The sequence below is a fragment of the Camponotus floridanus genome, unplaced genomic scaffold (assembly GCF_003227725.1).
Source record: "Camponotus floridanus strain SB8 unplaced genomic scaffold, Cflo_v7.5 scaffold37, whole genome shotgun sequence".
Classification (NCBI taxonomy): domain Eukaryota; kingdom Metazoa; phylum Arthropoda; class Insecta; order Hymenoptera; family Formicidae; genus Camponotus; species Camponotus floridanus.
In genome coordinates, this window is record NW_020229514.1 from 1,520,330 (window position 1) to 1,540,055 (window position 19,726).

Consider the following 19,726-nt stretch of genomic DNA (forward strand, 5'->3'; position numbering starts at 1 on the left):
CCAAAAAAAAGCTTCTCTCTGGATTACATTAAATAATATGATTTTTAAGAATAATAACATGTGAAATATTCCCTCTACGTATGTTTTAAGAATGTTTTGTATGTACAATCCCAGCAAAAAGTAGCTGAAAATTAATATTGACGAATATATCCACTTTTGGGGTATTTTGAGTATGAAAAATTGCGTGGACTTCATTGAATTATATTTAATATCTTTTTAACCAGTTATACTTGTATAATATTATTTGACCAAATATTTTCCTCTATCTAAACTAACTTTTGCAAATTTTAAACAAATTCTGAATATTATTTCCACGTGTTTGTCATTTGAATCGACGTGGGTATACGTTTCCCATAAGAACACATGTCAATTCGATGCAAATTAAAATCCTTACAACTTGTGAACGCTTTAGTGAATCGATTTAAAAATTGTACCGAAGATTCTAAACATAGAACATTCTGTACAATTTTCATTAAATTCTCAATATTTGAAAATAGATACGAAACATCCTTAAAACAAATATATATAAGAATAATTTATTGGAATTTTTGCATCACTACACGTGACATTTCAGTTATAAATCTTTGATTGATTATAAATTAAAACTCAAACAATATACAATCGCCTGAAATGCTACATTATTAGATTGCCGATTCTATGAAATATTGCAGGACGAAAAACAAACAGACATTTAGATTATCTCGTTCTATTTGAAGCGGAATCGCGCTCGATTCGACATGTTCGTGCTAGAGAGACTGGTAAAAACAAACATAAAAGGACATAAAAAGAACGAATAACAACTAACCGCATTAAAACGCGGATATCTATTTTGTTTACCGTTGCAATCAATAAAACGCATTAAAGCGCCTTATCGTCCGCGATCACCGCGGCGAATAGACAACCATCCCCTCGCCGACGACGACGACCCCATCGTCGCGGCGGCTGGTTACGGTACAGAAAATCCAGTAACGAAGTCGTTTCTTCGCGGATTACGAAGCGGATACGCCTCGGTGCCTTTTGTGTAGCCAAAGGAAAGGAAAGAAAAGGGAGGAGACGAAACGAGACGAGTAAAAGGGTCCACCGGGTCACGTGGATTACTTATTCCTCACAGTCGATGAATCTTTTCTCTCTCTCTCTCTCTCTCTCTCTCTCTCTCTCTCTTTTTCTTTCCCTCGTTCTTTTCGATCCGCGGATTACGTTTTCGTCGGGTTCAAGTGGCCGATTATCGATTCACGACGAAAGTGTCGCGTCGCGCGATTCCGCTTGATCGGTGGGTGTATATCTGTCGCGGGAAAATAATGTTCTTTGAGGATTATTCCGTCACGTCGAGCACCGTAATGCGACGACACGCGGACGAACGACGAGGGTATTAAATTAAATGGAGGGTCGTAATTTGTCCTGCCGCGCGCGGACAAAGCGAACAGACATTGTTTGAAGCGAGATTATAAGCGGCGACGCGCCATTAAATTGTTAACGAGGATTTTCGCATAAGACGGAATATGTATAAAGCCCGAGACATTCCTTCTCTCTCTCTCTTTCTCTTTCTCCCGTCCTGTAAATCCTGCGAAAATTGCAACGATGCGCAAACGCCCGCACGCGAAAGATCCGCACGCGTGTTTCCGGCTCTATCTTACGCTACGCTTTATGTAGCATAATGGCAAAAAGGCGTTTTCGCGCCGTTAGCGAGGGCACGTACGATCCTTTGGAGCACGTACGTACCGTGACACTCGCATGGTTGTACGCGAAAACCACGATGTAATTATGTAAAAATTGTTCAAAAATAATGTCGCGCGAGAGAAAGGTAAAAATCCATATTACGAGATTGGACTGGGGTTGATTAAGTCGAACGAAGAGTCCAATTAGCGTAAGCAAACTTGTACTTGAAGCAAAATATATTTTCGTAATTTTACCAAAGTTACCGATTTCCAAAGCGTGATATTTCTCCATTTAAAAGACAAAGTCATTAATTCCAGTAATGAAAATTATGACCCAATTTCGAAATAAGCCGCCTCGATTTTCCAAGACGCGTTTTGCTCGGCGCGACTTTCAACTCTTGAAGTCTGCTCTCGTAGCTGGCAAAGAAGAAAGTATCACGTCTGAATTATGTCTTAAAAATGTCAAGAGCACGAGACGCAATCTGTCTGGAAGGCTCGCATCGGGACGGGCTAGGATTTTTGAGACTCGTAAAAAATGTATCGCAAGTTCTCTACTACTGACACGGAATACAAAATGTAACCGAAAGTTTTCTTTAAATACGCTTACATAAAAGAACTCGTAAAATTATAAGAAGCGATCGAAAATTTCACGCAAATTTATAATCTTATTCGTAATTTATTTAATTTTAGGTTTGCTTCGCACAAACACTTTATTGCCCTTGATTATTTCCTAGTACGTGCACAAAAAAGGACATTCTTATTTTGAAAATATATTTAGTTTCAACATGGAAATCTTGAAATGAGATTATTTTGCGTTAATTAAAGAAAAATAATTGCTTACTTGAATTAAGCCATTTTACATAGTTCAATCGAGAAAAATATATTCTTATGATTTAAGATTTAATTTTCTCGAACGAAAAAGAAACAATGCTGGATAGAAAATAACATTTTTAAATCAAAGATTATAATTTTCTTAAAGTAGAATTAAATAATTATAAATTCTTGGTGACAATTACAATATTAAAATAAGACTATAATATTGTTGAAATTTAAAATTATTAAATTCTTCCAAGAAGATAAATTGTTGCGTATATATGAAACAGTGAACGCGTTAGTTTAAGTATACAAATTTTGATTTGACACTAATTTTTGTTCTCTGGGACTTCAATTTTCAACGCGCAAGAAACTTTGCTTAACGCGACACTTTTAAAATCTTGCGTGTCAAGCAAATTTACTAAATCGCTTTAGAGATACAAAAGTATATCGCAGGATATTTCAGAGACTCGTTTCTTTAAACGGATGACGGATCAACACCCCAATTGCGAGCTATATCCTGCCCGTCTTCTCGGCTCAACTCCTCCTCGGAACACGCACAAGGAGAAAATATCACGTCAGGATTACGTCTTAAAAACGTCAGATGCACGGTGCTTACTCGAGAAGAAGCCGTAGACGCGTTTCGTGCCAGACTGGCTCGAGGGACGGATATGAATTTCTGGGAAGGTTTGCTTAAGCAAATTGCGAAATGTAGTCTGCTAACGAATGGGAAGAGAGAAAAAGAGAGAGAGCGAGAGAGATGGAACGGGATGGCAAGTTCCGGAATATTGTACGCCTCGCAGATATTCGGACCGCACCCTCCCCTGCCTACGCGACCGGGAAACCTTCACCGGCGACGAGAGAAAAACGAATTTTGGCGGAAACGTCGGCCACGAATGAAATATTGTCGCTTGGACCGAATGGAATGTTTGTCCGAAATCGTGATTAGCTTCTTGATGATTTCGAAATATTTGTTGAATCTCGAAAAATTGAGAAAAGTCTAGGATGTATTAAAACGTGCACTAATAAATGAAACAAAAGGAAAATATTTCTAAAAACGACTTCTCATTTCTTCAAATGATATTCAAAATCGGAATTTTGCTTAATTCCCTATTTCCCGGTGATCTATTTCTGCGCGATTCGCAAAACTTTTATCATAAATTTGACGGAAATACATTTACTTCTCAATAAAATCTTCGATAAATCATGACGAAAATTGTACTCGTGCACGCAATTTCTCTCTTTCTCTCTGAAAACCAAACAAACGCTAATAAATTGCAACCGAATACGAAATCCCTTGCCAATAATGTTATTCCCGTAAACGAATAGTCAGTTACGCGGAACGATTGTTGCAGTCAACGGATTACGAAGCAAAACACGGTTTCACCGGGGTATAATTTTCTAAATGTACTCTACTAACTCGCTAAAATGATACTCGGCGTTTGATATTTTCCGATCCCGATGAATTATAAACGGGATACGGTCGCGGTAACGAACGTCGAGAAATAAATACACAATAATCGGCGTAAATCTGTCCTCGCGTAACCATGGTGGGATATATATAGGGTGTTTCTAAAAATTCGCGATAAATATTTTAATGATAAATTCTTTGTAACATTTTAAGATGAAAAGTCTAATACGAAAATGTCGAAGCTATAATAGTTTTCAAATGGGAAAAATTTTTAAATCATAGAGCTAGAATTTCGCGCGCTCAGGGATGACAAAATGGCTAATGATAAAGGTGCTTCCACGAATCGAATACTTTTGACTGGTGAAATTATTGTGAAAATATTCAAGAATTCCATAGCCTCTCCTTTGTTATATAGCCTCGACATTTTCGTATTAGACTTTTCTTAAAATGTTACAAAGAATTTGTTATTAAAATATTTGTCGCAAATTTAGGAGCACCCTGTATAAATATATATGCACACGATGTTAAAAAAGTCTGGACACGGTCGAATATCTCGATAAGGAAGAGTTTTACTAGAAAGTATATATATACCGTATATATATATATGTATAGTATAACGGCTGACTATCATAAATGCGCAACCTTTTGCTCTTTGAGTGCTTGGTCGTCAATGCGATCATCAATATGCAACTCGCTCACTGGAAACGCTCGCTGCTCGCGCGAGATTACGTTATACTTTTGATTATGACGCCGACAAGCCATTCTCGAAATGGAAAGCAATTGATTCGGCAAATATATCTACGATAATCCAATTGCGCTCTCGCATAAATCAAATTATCGGCGAGTTAAAAGTATCAACTATAATCGAATTGCATAAAGATATTCTGCGAGCTAAAAAAATTATTTGAAAAAAATATACAAGGTTGCAATTATGTCGGAGCTCATAAAGAAATATATATGTACGTCGAGGGTTATTTAAAATTTAAAGGGTATAATTGGATTATTTGCGCACCCGCGTGCTGAAATTAGCACGTGCTCTGCAAAGGAGAGCTTCATTTTGCTCGCATTAATAAATGCTCGGATGGATGAGCAACTTTACACCAAGGTTCGCGGCGGAACGTCTCAAAGCAAGTTTTCGCCGTTCTAAGTAACTCCGTTCCGGAAGCACCGGCAACAACAACAAGGCATTATCGAAATTCCATACCCAATGATGACGACGACCATGGCATGGAATTAAGGCGAATTTAACGAGCATCCTTGACTGGCAATTAAGCGCGATTGGCCTTCGTAACCGACTAATCCGTCGGCGATGTCGGATCAGACCAAAGTAACGTTTGTAGGATTGTATGGAATTGTGCGTACAATTTTCAGCGCGGGTGCGATAACGTCAAATTCAATTTGCGACTCGTCGAAACGTCGTTAGCCGCTGTCGTCGTCGCTGCTGCTCATTTTGCAACGTAACTCGATTTGTCTTTCATCGTGTGTAACTGACGTATCGAGGTCGTAGATTCGAGCAAATTATCGCATGACGTATTAATTTTCGTTCGATTAGTCTTTCTCGATCGACGCAACGTGCGATTTTTCGAGCCCTGTCATCACATCCCAGTTGCAGAAACACCGACATCGTGCCAAATGTTTTGATTTTCGACGCGAAATTCGAGTCAAAATTGACAAGAGTCGAGTTAATACCGCTAATTCCCTCCAAACGAAATATTCAAATTAGCCGGAAATTTTTAAAAGTGCGTTTTAAAACTCTTGTTACACTACAAATATGGATAAATTTAAAGAGCGGAGGGAAAAGAGAGAGTGCGCGTGTTTATGCGTTGTGGAAGTAATACAAGTTGAGATGGAAATTTGCGACAGAGCAAGCTGCGATTCCGACTTTTTTTTCGAAAGAGAAACGAACGGAAATAAACTCGGCAAAAATTTAATGCAGTTTGTGTGTAAAAAATTAAAAACAACGATAGGTCGAGTCGGTAAAAATCATCATAACGGCCAAGAGTAAAACGAAAAAAAAAAAAAGCACAATGTTGTTTATTACCGCTACGCAAAAGTTGAGTCGCATTATCAGAAACATTTGTTCGTGACAAGTTGCGCGAGAGCCACGGAGGGATGTTTCGTATAAACGAGACAAACTAGATTTTTTTCGGCGCGTTCGCCAAATTACAGCGGCGCGTGTGCGATAAAAATTTCGACACCGCGAACCTCGTTCGTCACGCGAAGCCATAAATAATCGATGAACGAGATCACGAACAAAATGTGCTTCGATTCAGCACTTTTTCCCCTCCTCCCCTCTTTCCCAATTCTATTCTATTGGCTACGGAATAACGTCAATTTTTCGATACGCGAGGATGGCCGGTTAATTAAATTAGCACGGTGAGAGGTCGATACTGCATCCCCGTCGTTCACATATTCAACTGTGTAACAAGCATAAACATATCATCCAAATTCATTGCGTTCGTTTGTTTGTAAAATTTTTTTTATACACTACGGTTCAATGGAAATGAAGCTCAAAGCGAGAACATCATACAAAAATGGTAAATTCAATTTCACATTTCAACGATAAAATTAAATAATTAATTAACACGTAGTTCGAAATATTTAAGTTGAGTAAATCTTGAAAAATTATTAAAAATTATTAAATATAAAAATGTACGAGAACATTTTATCATTTTAATTTTATCACATACATTTTTATCCTAAATGTGTGTTTAATATTTTATAAAATATTAAACTTTTGTAAGTACAATTTTTTTTTTTCACTTTTCAAGCATAATTGTATAAGCTTGCAATTTTACAAATATGGATTTAATGAACGGCAAAAAAAAAATAAAATAATTATTCTCACGTCATATTTTTACGTCAAACGGATGTTTAACGATATTCTTGTAACGAAGCGAATCTCGTCAAGTAGCGAAATCAATGCTCCTTTGCATCTCGATTATAAACCGTCGCAAGTATACAATGTCGGAAATTACTGCCATGAACAGCTAAGCAGCGGAGAATGGCGGCCGGTTGCTCTGTAATTAGGCGAACACGAGAAGATTTGAATTGTAGACTGCGCATCCGCTTATCAAGTATGCCAGGGGCGGCATAAGCAAACGTGGCACTTATCGGAAACGGTGACTAATAGATTGTTAAAAAGTAATTTCGACGAAAAACGTGCCAATTTCATTCAACGCTACTTTCTAACAATTTAACGATCCCTATTTACAGAGCTGGCTGCCAGAAATTGATCGACGATTCCTACGAGATCTCTCGCATCTTTCGAAAAATACTAACTTTCAATTAATCAATCTCCATTATTTCATCGCGAAATTTTTAAAAGCAAAGTGTACGACATGGCGGTAAACGACTTTTTCATTACATGGCGCGTAAATGGAAGAGTTCTCTTATTACAATGGCCAACCATTAAATCAGTAAAGTTCACAGACTCTCGCGGGGGACGACGAAAGTTCCGCGGCTAATGATGCGGTACTTTTAAAACGATCGGACTTAACGCGGACCGTCTATGAAGTATTGGTATAAAATTTAGCCGCTCGTATATTCCGCGAAAACTTTCGCGAACATAAATACTACGCGCCAAGGGTACATGCTAAAGATAATCTTATGGGAAAAAAAGCTATCGAGAAAACTCGATCCTCGCTCCACCTTCCTTATTCCTAACTTCACTGATCATCTGAATGAGGATATTCAGATTCATTTTTCTCGAGTGCAAAAGAAGGAGACACTGCAAAATAATGAAACGTCTACACCGTGTGTGGAAAAATATATCTCATGGAAATCAGAAAAGAAAGAAAATGAAGGAAGAGCGAGGGACGCAGGAAAATTTTCCCCAGATGCAAAGAAAAAAAAGCAGAGCGGACTCACTTGAAAGTCAAACTTGCTAAACTCCTGCTGGGCGTCGATGTCTGCGTTTCGTGGGACGATTACGGGACAGGTGGCGAGCGACACTCGGGCGTCCGGTGACTCGCTATAATCCGGGGTAATGGAGGTCAGGCTGCTGCGGTCGTATCTGAGCTCCTCGTTTAGGATGGCGGCGGCGGCGGCGGCGGGATGACCCGACGACGACGACGACGACGACGATGACGGCGGAGCCTGGACCTGGCTGACGTAGTACAGGCACAACAGGAGCGACAGCACCACCACGCCGAGGACGAACACGCGGCCGGAGCCGCGACGTAGTATCTTGTACATAATTCAATTGACTCGATGCCACTCGCGTACTTTGTAAGCTCATAGATCACGGTGATTCATCTAGGGATGTAGCATCAGCAACGACGATCCACGATCGATCCTTGGCATCGTCTTTCGTCGGCTCCATGGATCGCAGAAGAATGGCCTTAAACAGAGAAAAGATTTTTTTTTAAGGATGCATTGTATGTACGATCCCAGCAAAAAGTAGCTGAAAATCAATATTGACGAATATATCTATTTTTGGGGTATTTCAAGTATGAGAAATGCGTGGAATATTAGAATTTGATCTTAGCTACAGTGGAGAGATGTATTTTTTAATATTTATTGCGTTTTTACGGAAATATTCCGAATTTTGTTAATCGAAATGATTAACTTTTGGCAGAGAATTTCGCCTTGTGACAGATACATGGCTAACTTTATTGAATTATATTTAATATCTTTTTAACCAGTTAGTACTTGTATAATATTATTTGACCAAATATTTTCTCTCTATCTAAACTTGTGCAAATTTTCAATAAATTCTGAATATTATTTCCATGTGTTTTTGTCATTTGAATCGACGTATACGTTTCCCATAAGAACACATGTTAATTCGATGCAAATTAAAATCCTTGTAACTTGTAAACGCTTTAGTGAATCGATTTAAAAATTGTACCGAAGGTTCTAAACATATGTAAGGACATTCTGTACAATTTTCATTAATTCTTAATACTTTGAAAATAGGTACAAAACATCCTTAAATAACATTTTTCCCGAATTTGCATGCAATTAAAATTTGAAATTTAAAATAACAAATGATTATCTTAATTTTGAATAAAATTTTGATATTAGTATATTTTGTGTTGAAATAATTTTGTGGATAAAATGTTGTTGCGTAAATGCAAATTTATAAGCTTGTAATGATAATGCATAGAGCTTCATGTTGAAACACGGGAGTGCAATGAATCGAAATCAAATTTTGAATAGTAGCCATGATCATTAATGATAATTAATTGCGATGCCGTGTACACCGCGCTCTTTATCGTTGACCGATCGAAATACGAATGTTTTAATCTCACCGAGATGAGAACATAAGAGAGATTTACATTGAATTAATTAATTTCATTGAATTCAATTATTCTGCCGGGAACATGGACGATAAAATATCTTTAGTAATCATACATAGGTTACTATAAAAGGGAATTAGACAGAAAGAGAGAAAGAGAGAGAGAGAGAGAGAAAGAGGACAGTGATTTTATTAGGTATATTTTTCGAATAAAGATCCAAATGACTCGAATTAAAAAAATCATCTTACTGCTGATATTGTTGGTCGCATTGTCGTAAATGTAAACAATTGCGGTTGCCCCTAATGTTTATCGTATATTCAGTATCACGATGCAAAATTACGGCCCGATGCACCTTCACTTTATACGGAGATCGTAATAATCCGTGCACCTGGACTTTTCCACGCGAGATATAATATATGTATCTTTACTCGCGACTAGCCAAGGTTGGTCGAAATGCGATCGATCAACCCTCTGCTAACAATTTTCTCTCTCACTTTTCTAGTTCCATCATTTGCGGCAAATAGCCATCTGTCTTCGTAATACAGAATATAGCATTTTTATAGGCTTGAATAAAAAGGGCATGTATAAACGTCTGAACGAGAGAATATTAAATCCAACTATAATAAATAATGATTATTACACGTCACGTTAATTGTACGCAATTTATTTTTTTTTTATTAACGAGATGAAAGACGGGAAATGAATGATTTTAAAAAAATGAAAATCCAGAACACAAAGTTTTTTTTTTGAATTTTATGATAATAATCATCATTAGTCTTCCAATTATATGCAAATAAACCACTAATCGTGACAGATTCCCAAATATCTTTAATCAGTTGCAAGTCAAAATTGTTCTCGCAAATTATATCGACAAATATTTTCCGAAATTGCGAATTAAGAGTACAGTAGAGGAATAAATAAACGGAGATAAAAGTAATTCAGTCAGCCAACGATAAGCTGAAACTTGTGAATTAGAGATACGGTATATTTCCTCGGAACCTTTTGTCGCTCGCTAAAACCTCCATCGCAATACGGTCACTTTTCACGCGATAATCGATCGCGCCTCTTGTATAATTCCACCAACATGTGGAGAGAAACCGGGGCGAGACAAGGGGGAGAGAGAGAGGATAGAGAGAGAAGAGAAAGACGAAGAGGATAAAGGGTTAGCTAAAAGGAAGCGAGAGTTAGAAGGATTAGAGTTTAATTCGGTATTAACTCAACGCATGCATAACAGACGATGCGTATACACGAGAGAACGAGGGACAGAAAGAGGGAGGAAATGCAACGACTTGATTCAAGCGCAAAACGCGATAGAAACTGCTCGTCCGAAAATTCATGAAGAGATTAAACCCGGCCAGCCAACGTCAACATTATCGAAGCGTATATGAGCGAGTAACGAAACAGTTTGTAGAAGAGAATGAACAATGGTAGAAAATAATAATAATTCGAGGATGAATCTACGATCGGGTTGACTGACCGAGTAAGTTGGTAAAAGAAGCTAAAAACATATATCTATTTTTTATTTGTACTATTATTCATTAATTATATGCATTTATCAGATAATTATTATGATTTAAAAAAATAATATTTTCTGTTTAATTATATCGCCATGATGCACGATATATTTTATATTTACTTTGGCATTTAATTTCTATAAGAAAAATATAATTTATGCCACCACCTTATGTTTATATCAAGACGAAATAAATATGCGTCATCGTTATATTAACAAATGGAGTTGAATGACTAATAAATCAATAAAAATAAAAGTGATTACATTAGTTCCCGTGGATAATGAAATTTTGAACCGAGCACTAAATCTATGTGACATATGCTCTAAATGTTTGCAGTGTCACAAAACGATGAGAATCGATTGAAGTGATTTACATTTGCGCCGTTGGAAACAATCCATATTATTGTAAAAGTCCAATTAAGTTGATATAAATATCATAAATATCATAAATTCTCGATATCGCGCATTGTCACGATTGATTTCGTCGAAATGACATAATTAATTAATATCATGAATCGCGCAAAAGCTAAAACTGTCAAATGCGAATCCAAAAATTCAAATAATACGCCCTAATTTTCAAATATCCCCATCCCCTTTCCCCTCTTTACGTCATCGCTTCCTCTCGTGATGAAAAAAATTCCAAAGTTCCGCATCGAGTGCTTCAATTTTCTTCACGAGGATCCTAATAAAAAAACGTGAGAGGAGATCGAGGAGACAAACGAGAGGGACACGAGAACGGCCGGATGCTCGTCAGGTGCCGGTCCTCCAGCCATTCGACCGACGCCCCGAACATAATCCCTTTGTCCGTTCACAACCAGGACGATGAAACGTGTCGAGGATGCGTTATCGGGTCTAGTTCGATATGCTCGCGATCGAACGACGCATCGAGAAAAAAAATAAAGACGTTTAAATCGAAATTTAGCCAATGTCATACGCGATTCATTCCCTTTCTCTCTCTCTCTCTCTCTCTCTTTCATATCGCGAAAAATACATTTGTAACGTTTTGTTACTATAACCATTCATTTTAGCTTTTTATTCTATTAACATTATATTTCCTTTATTTATTGAAATTCATAAGACTTATTAACAATTATTAAATTTTCTTGGCACGAATTAATTAGACTAATATTGTATCGATCGACAATAGGCAATCGATCTCTAATTCGAGTATTTTTAAAAGAAAAAAAATTTCGGAAGAAACTATCCGATAAAATTCGTCTTGTTGCTAATTTAATTAAAGTTTGAAAATTTCTACCATTGATGGAACATCTATCCGATCGAATCGATACTTAGTTTCGGTCGCAACGAATAAAAGTCTTGCAAACAAGTTGCGGATTGCAATGACTAAATAATAAAGGAGAATAGAGGAGATAAATCTTGAATGATTTTTTTTCCAAAAATTGAGCAAAAGTTATTAAAAAAAGATACTTTCATTAAAACATAATATTTTAATATTTTAATTGATGAGTTAAATAGACCGTCGTTAAATATCTAATTCCGCAAAGTATTGTATAAATCACAAACTTTTTAAAAACGAATAAGAATTGCTTGCAATTTTCCATTTTTGTATGAATTAAAGAGAAAGGATATGACTACCATGTGGATGCAAACCATTTAAAAATATTAGAAAGAATATTGGGTTTTTGCTACTGTGACGTTCAGCCGTTCGAATAATCGAATAGTAAGAGTCAATTACTGTTTCAATTAATCTTCGGCGGCGAGACAATGCCGCAAAATGTCATCGCGCCGTTCGATCAGATCCTTTCGCCAGAAACTATCGGGAGGACAAATTGCGGGAGCAGTTTTAAAATCTATCGACGAAATGATATGCGTCAGTTGGCTGAAAAAATCCTCGATCGAATGTGCATTTCTCGAAGAACTCTTTTTCCCAAAATAAAAAAATAAAAAAAGAAAGATGACATCGCGGAAGCCTCTAAAGATGCTGCTCAAGAAACGGGCGCCGTCTCTCCCTTCCCTCTCTCTCTCTCTCTCTTTCCCAGGAAAACTTTGCAAATTGCAAGGGATGTAAAATCAATTTTTCAAATAGGCAACCGACGACTCTGGACTCGAAACTCGCGCTCGATGAGAGAAACGATTTCTTTCGCCCATCTCCTTTTCTTTCTCTCTCTCGATCTTTTCCGTGGCTCGCTTCTCGTCGCGTGCTGCATTTCGCGTGTTCGGACGCGCTTTAAATTGGGCGCCTTTTAAAACGTGAGAATTATTCAACGCTCCGCCGCTCCACGTTACGCCTCTGCCGTTTGTTATTTCGCTTCTCTCTCTCTCTCTCTCTCTCTTTCTTTCTTTCTCTCTCACGTGTTACGTGACTCGAGTTACGAGCGCATGCCGAGAAAAATGTCGCGCCGTCGACAGTACGTTATGATTATCCATAAGGTATTAACTCGTTTTGTTACTCGATCTTTCGTATGTTTAGTCGGACGTGTACTTTTTATATTTTATACTCTCGCGTAAAATATATTATTGTCTGTACAATGTTTTAAATTTCTTGTTAAAACGGTAAAAATAATATTTTTTTCGTAAAAGCATTTATCAATTCAGATCATTGCTGCCCATTTTAATTCCGCGATTATAATTTTACGCGAGGTGTTTTCCAAATAGTCCCGCTTTTGGTTTTGAATTTTACTTACTAAATATGCGCACGTATATGTGTACACATCCGACGTAAATATGTAATTAAAATCAAATGATTAGCATTGAATGTGCGACGCGATTTAAACAAAATTATCGTATTTTGTACGAGGGTGCCTCCACGGCTTGGCAATCAGCGGCGAACATTCGTTGCAAATTAATGGTAATCCGAACAGCTGCAAAACACATTGCTGCGGTAGAAATTTAAGCTGTTATATTTACGTTTTGTAACGATTCAGTTGTACACTTTCCAAAGAACTTGTACCTTGCGCGGATAAAATAAATTCGAAAAATGCATGTAAAAATAAAAAATGCCATATTTAAAAAAAGGGAAAAAGAGGGAAAAATAGAGAGAAATTATTCTGCGGAAACTATGAAAGTAAAAATAGCGTAAAATTATTGTGGCTTACAATGGCTTCGTTGTAGCTTTTTCTCAATGTTGATTCATAAAATACATTTATTGTTTTATTAATATTCTTTGCATGCGCAAAATGTTTGATCAATCTTTCAAACTGTAAGTACATCAATTCTCGACGAGTTGTACTCTATTATAAAACGTAATAGAATCTCTTTTTCTCCCTTTCTCATCAAATATACGTTACAAGCATATGTAATAATCGTAAATTGTTTTTAGAAAACTATCAACTAATCCATATACATACAAGTTGTGAGAAGGGTTAACAATTTTTTCTTCTCTCCTGAGAAGAAAGCGATGCGCAAAGTTTCGTAAAGCCTTTGCTAGGCAATAATAAAGTTAATATTTTATAACTTGTGTATATTTTAATGTACACATTTATTAATGAATTTGTAAATTCTTGTACTTTTTATATTTTATTTATTAATTGAATTTGCACCTTTATTACGACTGCGAATGATACCTTGTACCTTAACGTCGATTATGCTCCAATTCTCTGTTTCGGCGCGACCACGAAAAAGAAATCACGAGATGCTGAATTCACAGCTTCAACGAAATGGTTTTGACAGGTTGCCGGCTCTATTCGTTCCGTGTACGAGCCGAGTAATATACGAGCAAACTTTTTCACTGCCTTAGACGCAACATCGTTTTTAGTAGGAAACCGAGTCACTTTCTTCAAACACATTTCTGGACACCGTATACATCACGAGCGTTGGCCTCGCGAATTTTTTACGCGAAGATATCCGCGAAACGTGCGCCGATTCGCTCCGAGAGATATCGTGTCATTAAGAAATGGAAAAAAATTCCTTTTAATTTCAAAACTGTTCCGCACGTTGCTTGACGCAAAAACAAAGTCCGAGAATCATTCGGTGCCTCTCTCGCCGCGTGTTTTTGCTCGCTTTCCTCAACAATGATGCATGTCCATTATGACACGCGATAAAACGAACGTGAATCATAAATAGAGAATGGAATCTCGCGCGAAGCGTCAACGTTACTCTGACAAAAAATAAACAATCGAGCTAAAGTAGCGTGGAAAAAAATGAAGACACGCTCCAATTTCGATGAGATTCCAATTATCCGTAATATTTCGCTACTCGAAGCTCGCCTATCTCTTATGCAGCGAAAGACGAAACACCGGGAGACTCGACTTGCGCCGGCGCGCGCAAATACACGACGGGAGGAATCTCTGTCAAAAAGCGTCGTCCCGACGGGCGATTTTCACGGCGCGACCGCAACGATTCGTAACCATCGCGTCCGCGGCCTCGTCCAACCGCAACCAAGAACCACGCCGTACTAAACTCGCGGCACGGGCGGCGGAATGGTTTTGACACGCCGCCGGCTATATCCGCTTTTCCGCCGAGACGCGACCGTCGCGTGGGGCGCATGTGCCGATATAATCCACGTTTGTGCCGTCCACCCACACACGCGAGCGTGCATGCACACGCGCAAATACGGACAGACACACGCGCACGCATGCTGCACATACGACCTCGACCGCGAGAGATAGGCGGAGGACGCGACGAGATGGAGAACACGCATTCTGAGAGGACTCTCCACGTTCGTGGGATGTTTTGACTCTGGAAGAAGAGGAAATGGAAGGAGGGGTGGGAGATGGTCTCGAAGACTGTGACGTATGGTCAGGGCTCGTTTTTGTTACGCGAAAAGAGGCGTTTCTCTTTAATCTTGCCTTGAATAATATAAGGATCAGTTACAGTTGCAAGATCGTTACATCTTACTAAATTTGAAACCGAGAAAGATAAAACAAAGTGTCAGGGGGAGACTTCGTCAAAGAACTGGTAATAACTTGTGTAATTTACAAAACTATGATTTATATCTATTATTTGATCTTGTACACTTGAAAAGGACCACAATCATATGATCGAAACGTCGAATTAAATAAACAAAATTTTGGCTAGTTTTGGTCGATTACATTATTTCCAATGATTCTTGGATTATTTGACCAGCGATATTAATTTATGAATTTAAATAATATAGATGTAATTAATTTTCTCCATCCAACAATCGTGCGATCTTTTACATTTGTTTAAAAAGATGTTTGAGATTTCAGACTTTGTAGTTTGACTTGAAAAGTTTAGCCACGCTAGATTCCCTTATTAAATAAAAGCAATTAAGGATGTTTCGTACCTATTTTCAAAATATTGAGAATTTAATGAAAGTTGTATAGAATGTCCTTACATATGTTTAGAATGTTCGGTACAATTTTTAAATCGATTCACTAAAACGTTCACAAGTTGTAAGGATTTTAATTTGCATCGAATTAACATGTGTTCTTTGGGAAACGTATAATTACGTCGATTCAAATGATAAAAACACATGGAAATAATATTCAGAATTTGTTGAAAATTTGCAAAAGTTTAGATAAAGAGAAAATATTTGATCAAATAATATTATACAAGTACTACCTGGTTAAAAAGATATTAAATATAATTCAATGAAGTCCACGCAATTTCTCATACTCAAAATACACCAAAAGTGGATATATTCGTCAATATTGATTTTCAGCTACTTTTTGCTGGGATTGTACATACAAAGCATCCTTAATAAAAACCATTTAAATCGCAAATTTTTAAATGTCGGAATCAAAATTTAATCACTGATTTGAAAATCTTTGGATAATTTTCAATAGGAATGTCAACAATTACACGAGAAAATATTGCTAAATATATATTAAAACGAGTGATTTTATTATGTTATCATTTGCGTTATTAAAATCAGTTTGATGATTTTCGCTTGACAGTGAATCAACATGTTTATCATTTAGCGGAAACAGCCGCGTGTTTAATACGCTGTAGAACTGGAATCGTTCAGAGCATTGCGATTAGCGTGTCTCTATTAATATTTACGTGTAACACCGATTGGATGTACATTGCAGCCATGAAAGCTGCACGCGCACAAGTATAACATGCTGTGTATATTGCAATCATAAATTATTAACATAATAGACCATGGATAATTCCACGCTCAAGCAGTATTGAAGCTAATATTAGAGCTTCAACAATTTATGTAAGATCCTGTATGTTTTTTTTTTCAAAAGCACGAAATGTCAATATTTTAATAAGAAAATATGCATTTATAATGTTTGCTAGTTAAGTGCCTTAGAGTAGCTCCCATGTGCAACAAAATCATATAAAATTCGTTGTAAAATATCTCTATCCTTAGGAAACTGCACGAGTAAAAAACTGTTTTATTTATTAATTTGAATCTATCGATTAACAAGAGGGAATTAATTTTTCAGAAAATTTGTTTATCAATGATGGATGAGTAATTTATCGAGGCAAGATAATTTTTCACGATAAACAATACAATGTCCATTAATTGTGAATATCCGACGCGCCCGTCCCTTTTGCGCAAAGACTCCATGATCGAGCTCGTTGTTTTAGCGCGAAAGCTCAGGAACTTTTCAATCTCGTGGAACAGGAGAGCATGGAGGGCACACTGTCGTTGGCACGGGATTGGCACAGGTTCGAACTTGATCGAACGGCAATTACGTTGATTGAAAGGCCAACACGAGTGTCGCTTGCGTACCCGGAGAACCAACGACCCCCCGGTCTCCAGTTGTTCGCAAACACATTCTCGTTCCCCCTTTGTCGGCTCGACGAAGAGAGAAATCGAGGCGAAAACACATTTCTCAAAACATCCACGAACATTATCTCGAAATCTTGTTATTTCCTCGATCAATACAATCAACAAAAGTCGTCGCGTTTTGGACTCCCCTTTTAAGAAGATTAACATCGAATAAAAAAAATTTTTAATTATCAACATAATATTTTTTATAGCAGATAAATCTCATTAAAAAAAATTATGCATGAGTAAATGCACCTTTTTGAAACAATTTAAATTTTAAAATATTTTTAATTCTCGATCTTAGTAAAAAGTAATTTAAATTATAGAATAATAAAAAAAATTGATAATTTATTAAAATTAGATTATCACATCGATATCAAAATGCAACGAAATCATTAATCTAATCATATTAATATTCGTCGATAAGTTTTGCTCTCCGTAACGTTCCAACGATTGAAATTCGTGGGAAGAAATACGCTGGAATAAGAAGGGGATGCTGCCGTGCTTTCGCTACTCCGGAAATTGCATTTCCGGGTAATTGGATGGCGGATGTTTATGCGCGGAATTACATCGCTACGGAATCTGTCGTTTCAAGGTGTTATTACTTAATTCGCATTGGTATTGTTTTCGATATCTTCCGATCGCGCCATCGCCACAAATTACCGGTTAATCTTGCAAAAATAAATTATCGTCTTAAAATATCGTAAGGGACAAATCTGCATAAAACCTTCTAGAAAATTGAAAGTTCTCTCGGATTAAAGGATAACCAAAGAAAAACAGAGCGAGTTCAAAAGCGAAAAAGTGACAATTACAGAGTAAGCTTAATTTAAAGTTAATTCAAATTTCCATTAAAATTTCATCAAGATTACTAAACAAAAACAGAATTTTAGCATTTAAGCGTAAGACTATAAATACTGAAAAAAATTCTGTTTTTATTTAATAATCTTAAATTTCAATGAAAATTTGAGTTAATCAAAATAAATTTCTTTCTAAAATGTTTTCGCCGTGAAGAAATGGATTTTAAATTTGTCTGTGAACACTCTATAAAAGCCAGGAAATTTTTATCGCCTTAAAATCTTTACTTTCATTTAAACGGCACGTATTAATACAGTATAATAAATATTTCATCACGGTAATCAATTTAATCAATTAAAATTATTTACGGCATTTTTTTTTATTGTTGATTCACTATAAATACGTGTAAAATTAATGCGTCACAGTAGCCTAATTTTAGACAAATTTATATATTTTGCGCGAGAAAGGTCAAGTTCTCACGATATTCAAGAGCACGTTCGAGAGTAACGAATGGAAAGATATGTCATATAGCTTTAATTGAGTAAATTCAGTGTTCCGGATCAGCTGTTATCTCGCAAAGAGATAGACGACGAGTCTCGCGTTCACAAGAATGATCAATTCATCGAGACTCATCGATTTCGCGCAATATCGAAGTATAAAAGTACTTCGTTCGATCGTTTGAGAGAAATTTCCGTTATCAAATTTTTCTGTTATATGCTATAAAGTTGAGAAAAATGTTTTCAAAAACTTCTTTTTCAAAAAATTCCATGTTTCGTTGTAAATTACCAAAAGAAATAATCGAAACTTTATAATCTTTATCTGCGTATGATGCGGAGAGAATTATTAATTAATTTATATATATATTAATTAAGTTAATTCATGTATAAATTATAACTTTAAAATTACGAGAACAAAGAATTTTAAATTCTATATTTTTAATGTGTTTAAGATACGATAAATTTATCAATCTTGACATGATATAAAATTGTTCACAGATGCGAATCTTTCAGACTTTCTGCCCTTTGTATCTCACCCTCGAACCTCGTGTCCCACCCTCTATGGAAAGGGGTCTAATTCGGTTTTTCACGGACAGCGAGGGAGCGGCCGGATATATAATTCGTTTGAAGTTTCAGCGCTATTTGCGTTCAAAATTTTTTTTATGCCCATCCCCATGGCCTTTCGAGGCGTCGCATCGCTTACGACAGGACTAATATCCGGTGTCTGACGCAAAAATCCCTCGCTCCTCGTCTGTCTTTCATTCTGAAACGAAAAATCGGCTTTGCCAGGCCAACTTTGACGACAAACCAATGCACGAATAAGCGTGCTTTTCACGAAGGATATTTCAACGTCAAAATATATACTAAAAGCATTGTATGGTATTTAAAAAAAAATAATATTATTTACTTAATTATAAATTAAATTCACAAACGTATATTTTTCTGCCATTTCTACTTCCCATTTTTTACGCAGATGATAAGATTTTACTTTATTATATTTTTAATCAAGTAGGACTCTTTGATGTTTTTAATGAAATGTTTTATAAAATATTTTAATTCGACGATTGTATGATAGAGAATATTTAATGGCATAAACTATAATGCAACTGCGATAGTCGATCTGCTAATAATAGTCTTGTAATAGCCGTTGCGA

The 19,726-nt window shown here is 36.6% G+C and overlaps 1 protein-coding gene across 5 annotated transcripts in view; it reads right to left on the reverse strand.

Moving 5' to 3' along the window:
- LOC105253206 (alpha-mannosidase 2) overlaps positions 1 to 19,726 on the reverse strand; it is a 132,808-nt gene that overhangs the window by 62,512 nt on the left and 50,570 nt on the right. For 2 of the 5 annotated variants that reach the window (XM_025411042.1, XM_025411046.1), the window contains exon 2: positions 7,750 to 8,221. In XM_025411042.1, the coding sequence (XP_025266827.1) occupies positions 7,750 to 8,076 (327 nt within the window). In that variant the 5' untranslated portion in view covers positions 8,077 to 8,221. Of the gene's footprint in view, positions 1 to 7,749; positions 8,222 to 14,135; positions 14,972 to 19,726 lie in introns of those variants that run through there. The other 3 variants (XM_025411045.1, XM_025411043.1, XM_025411044.1) reach the window with 3 other exon arrangements.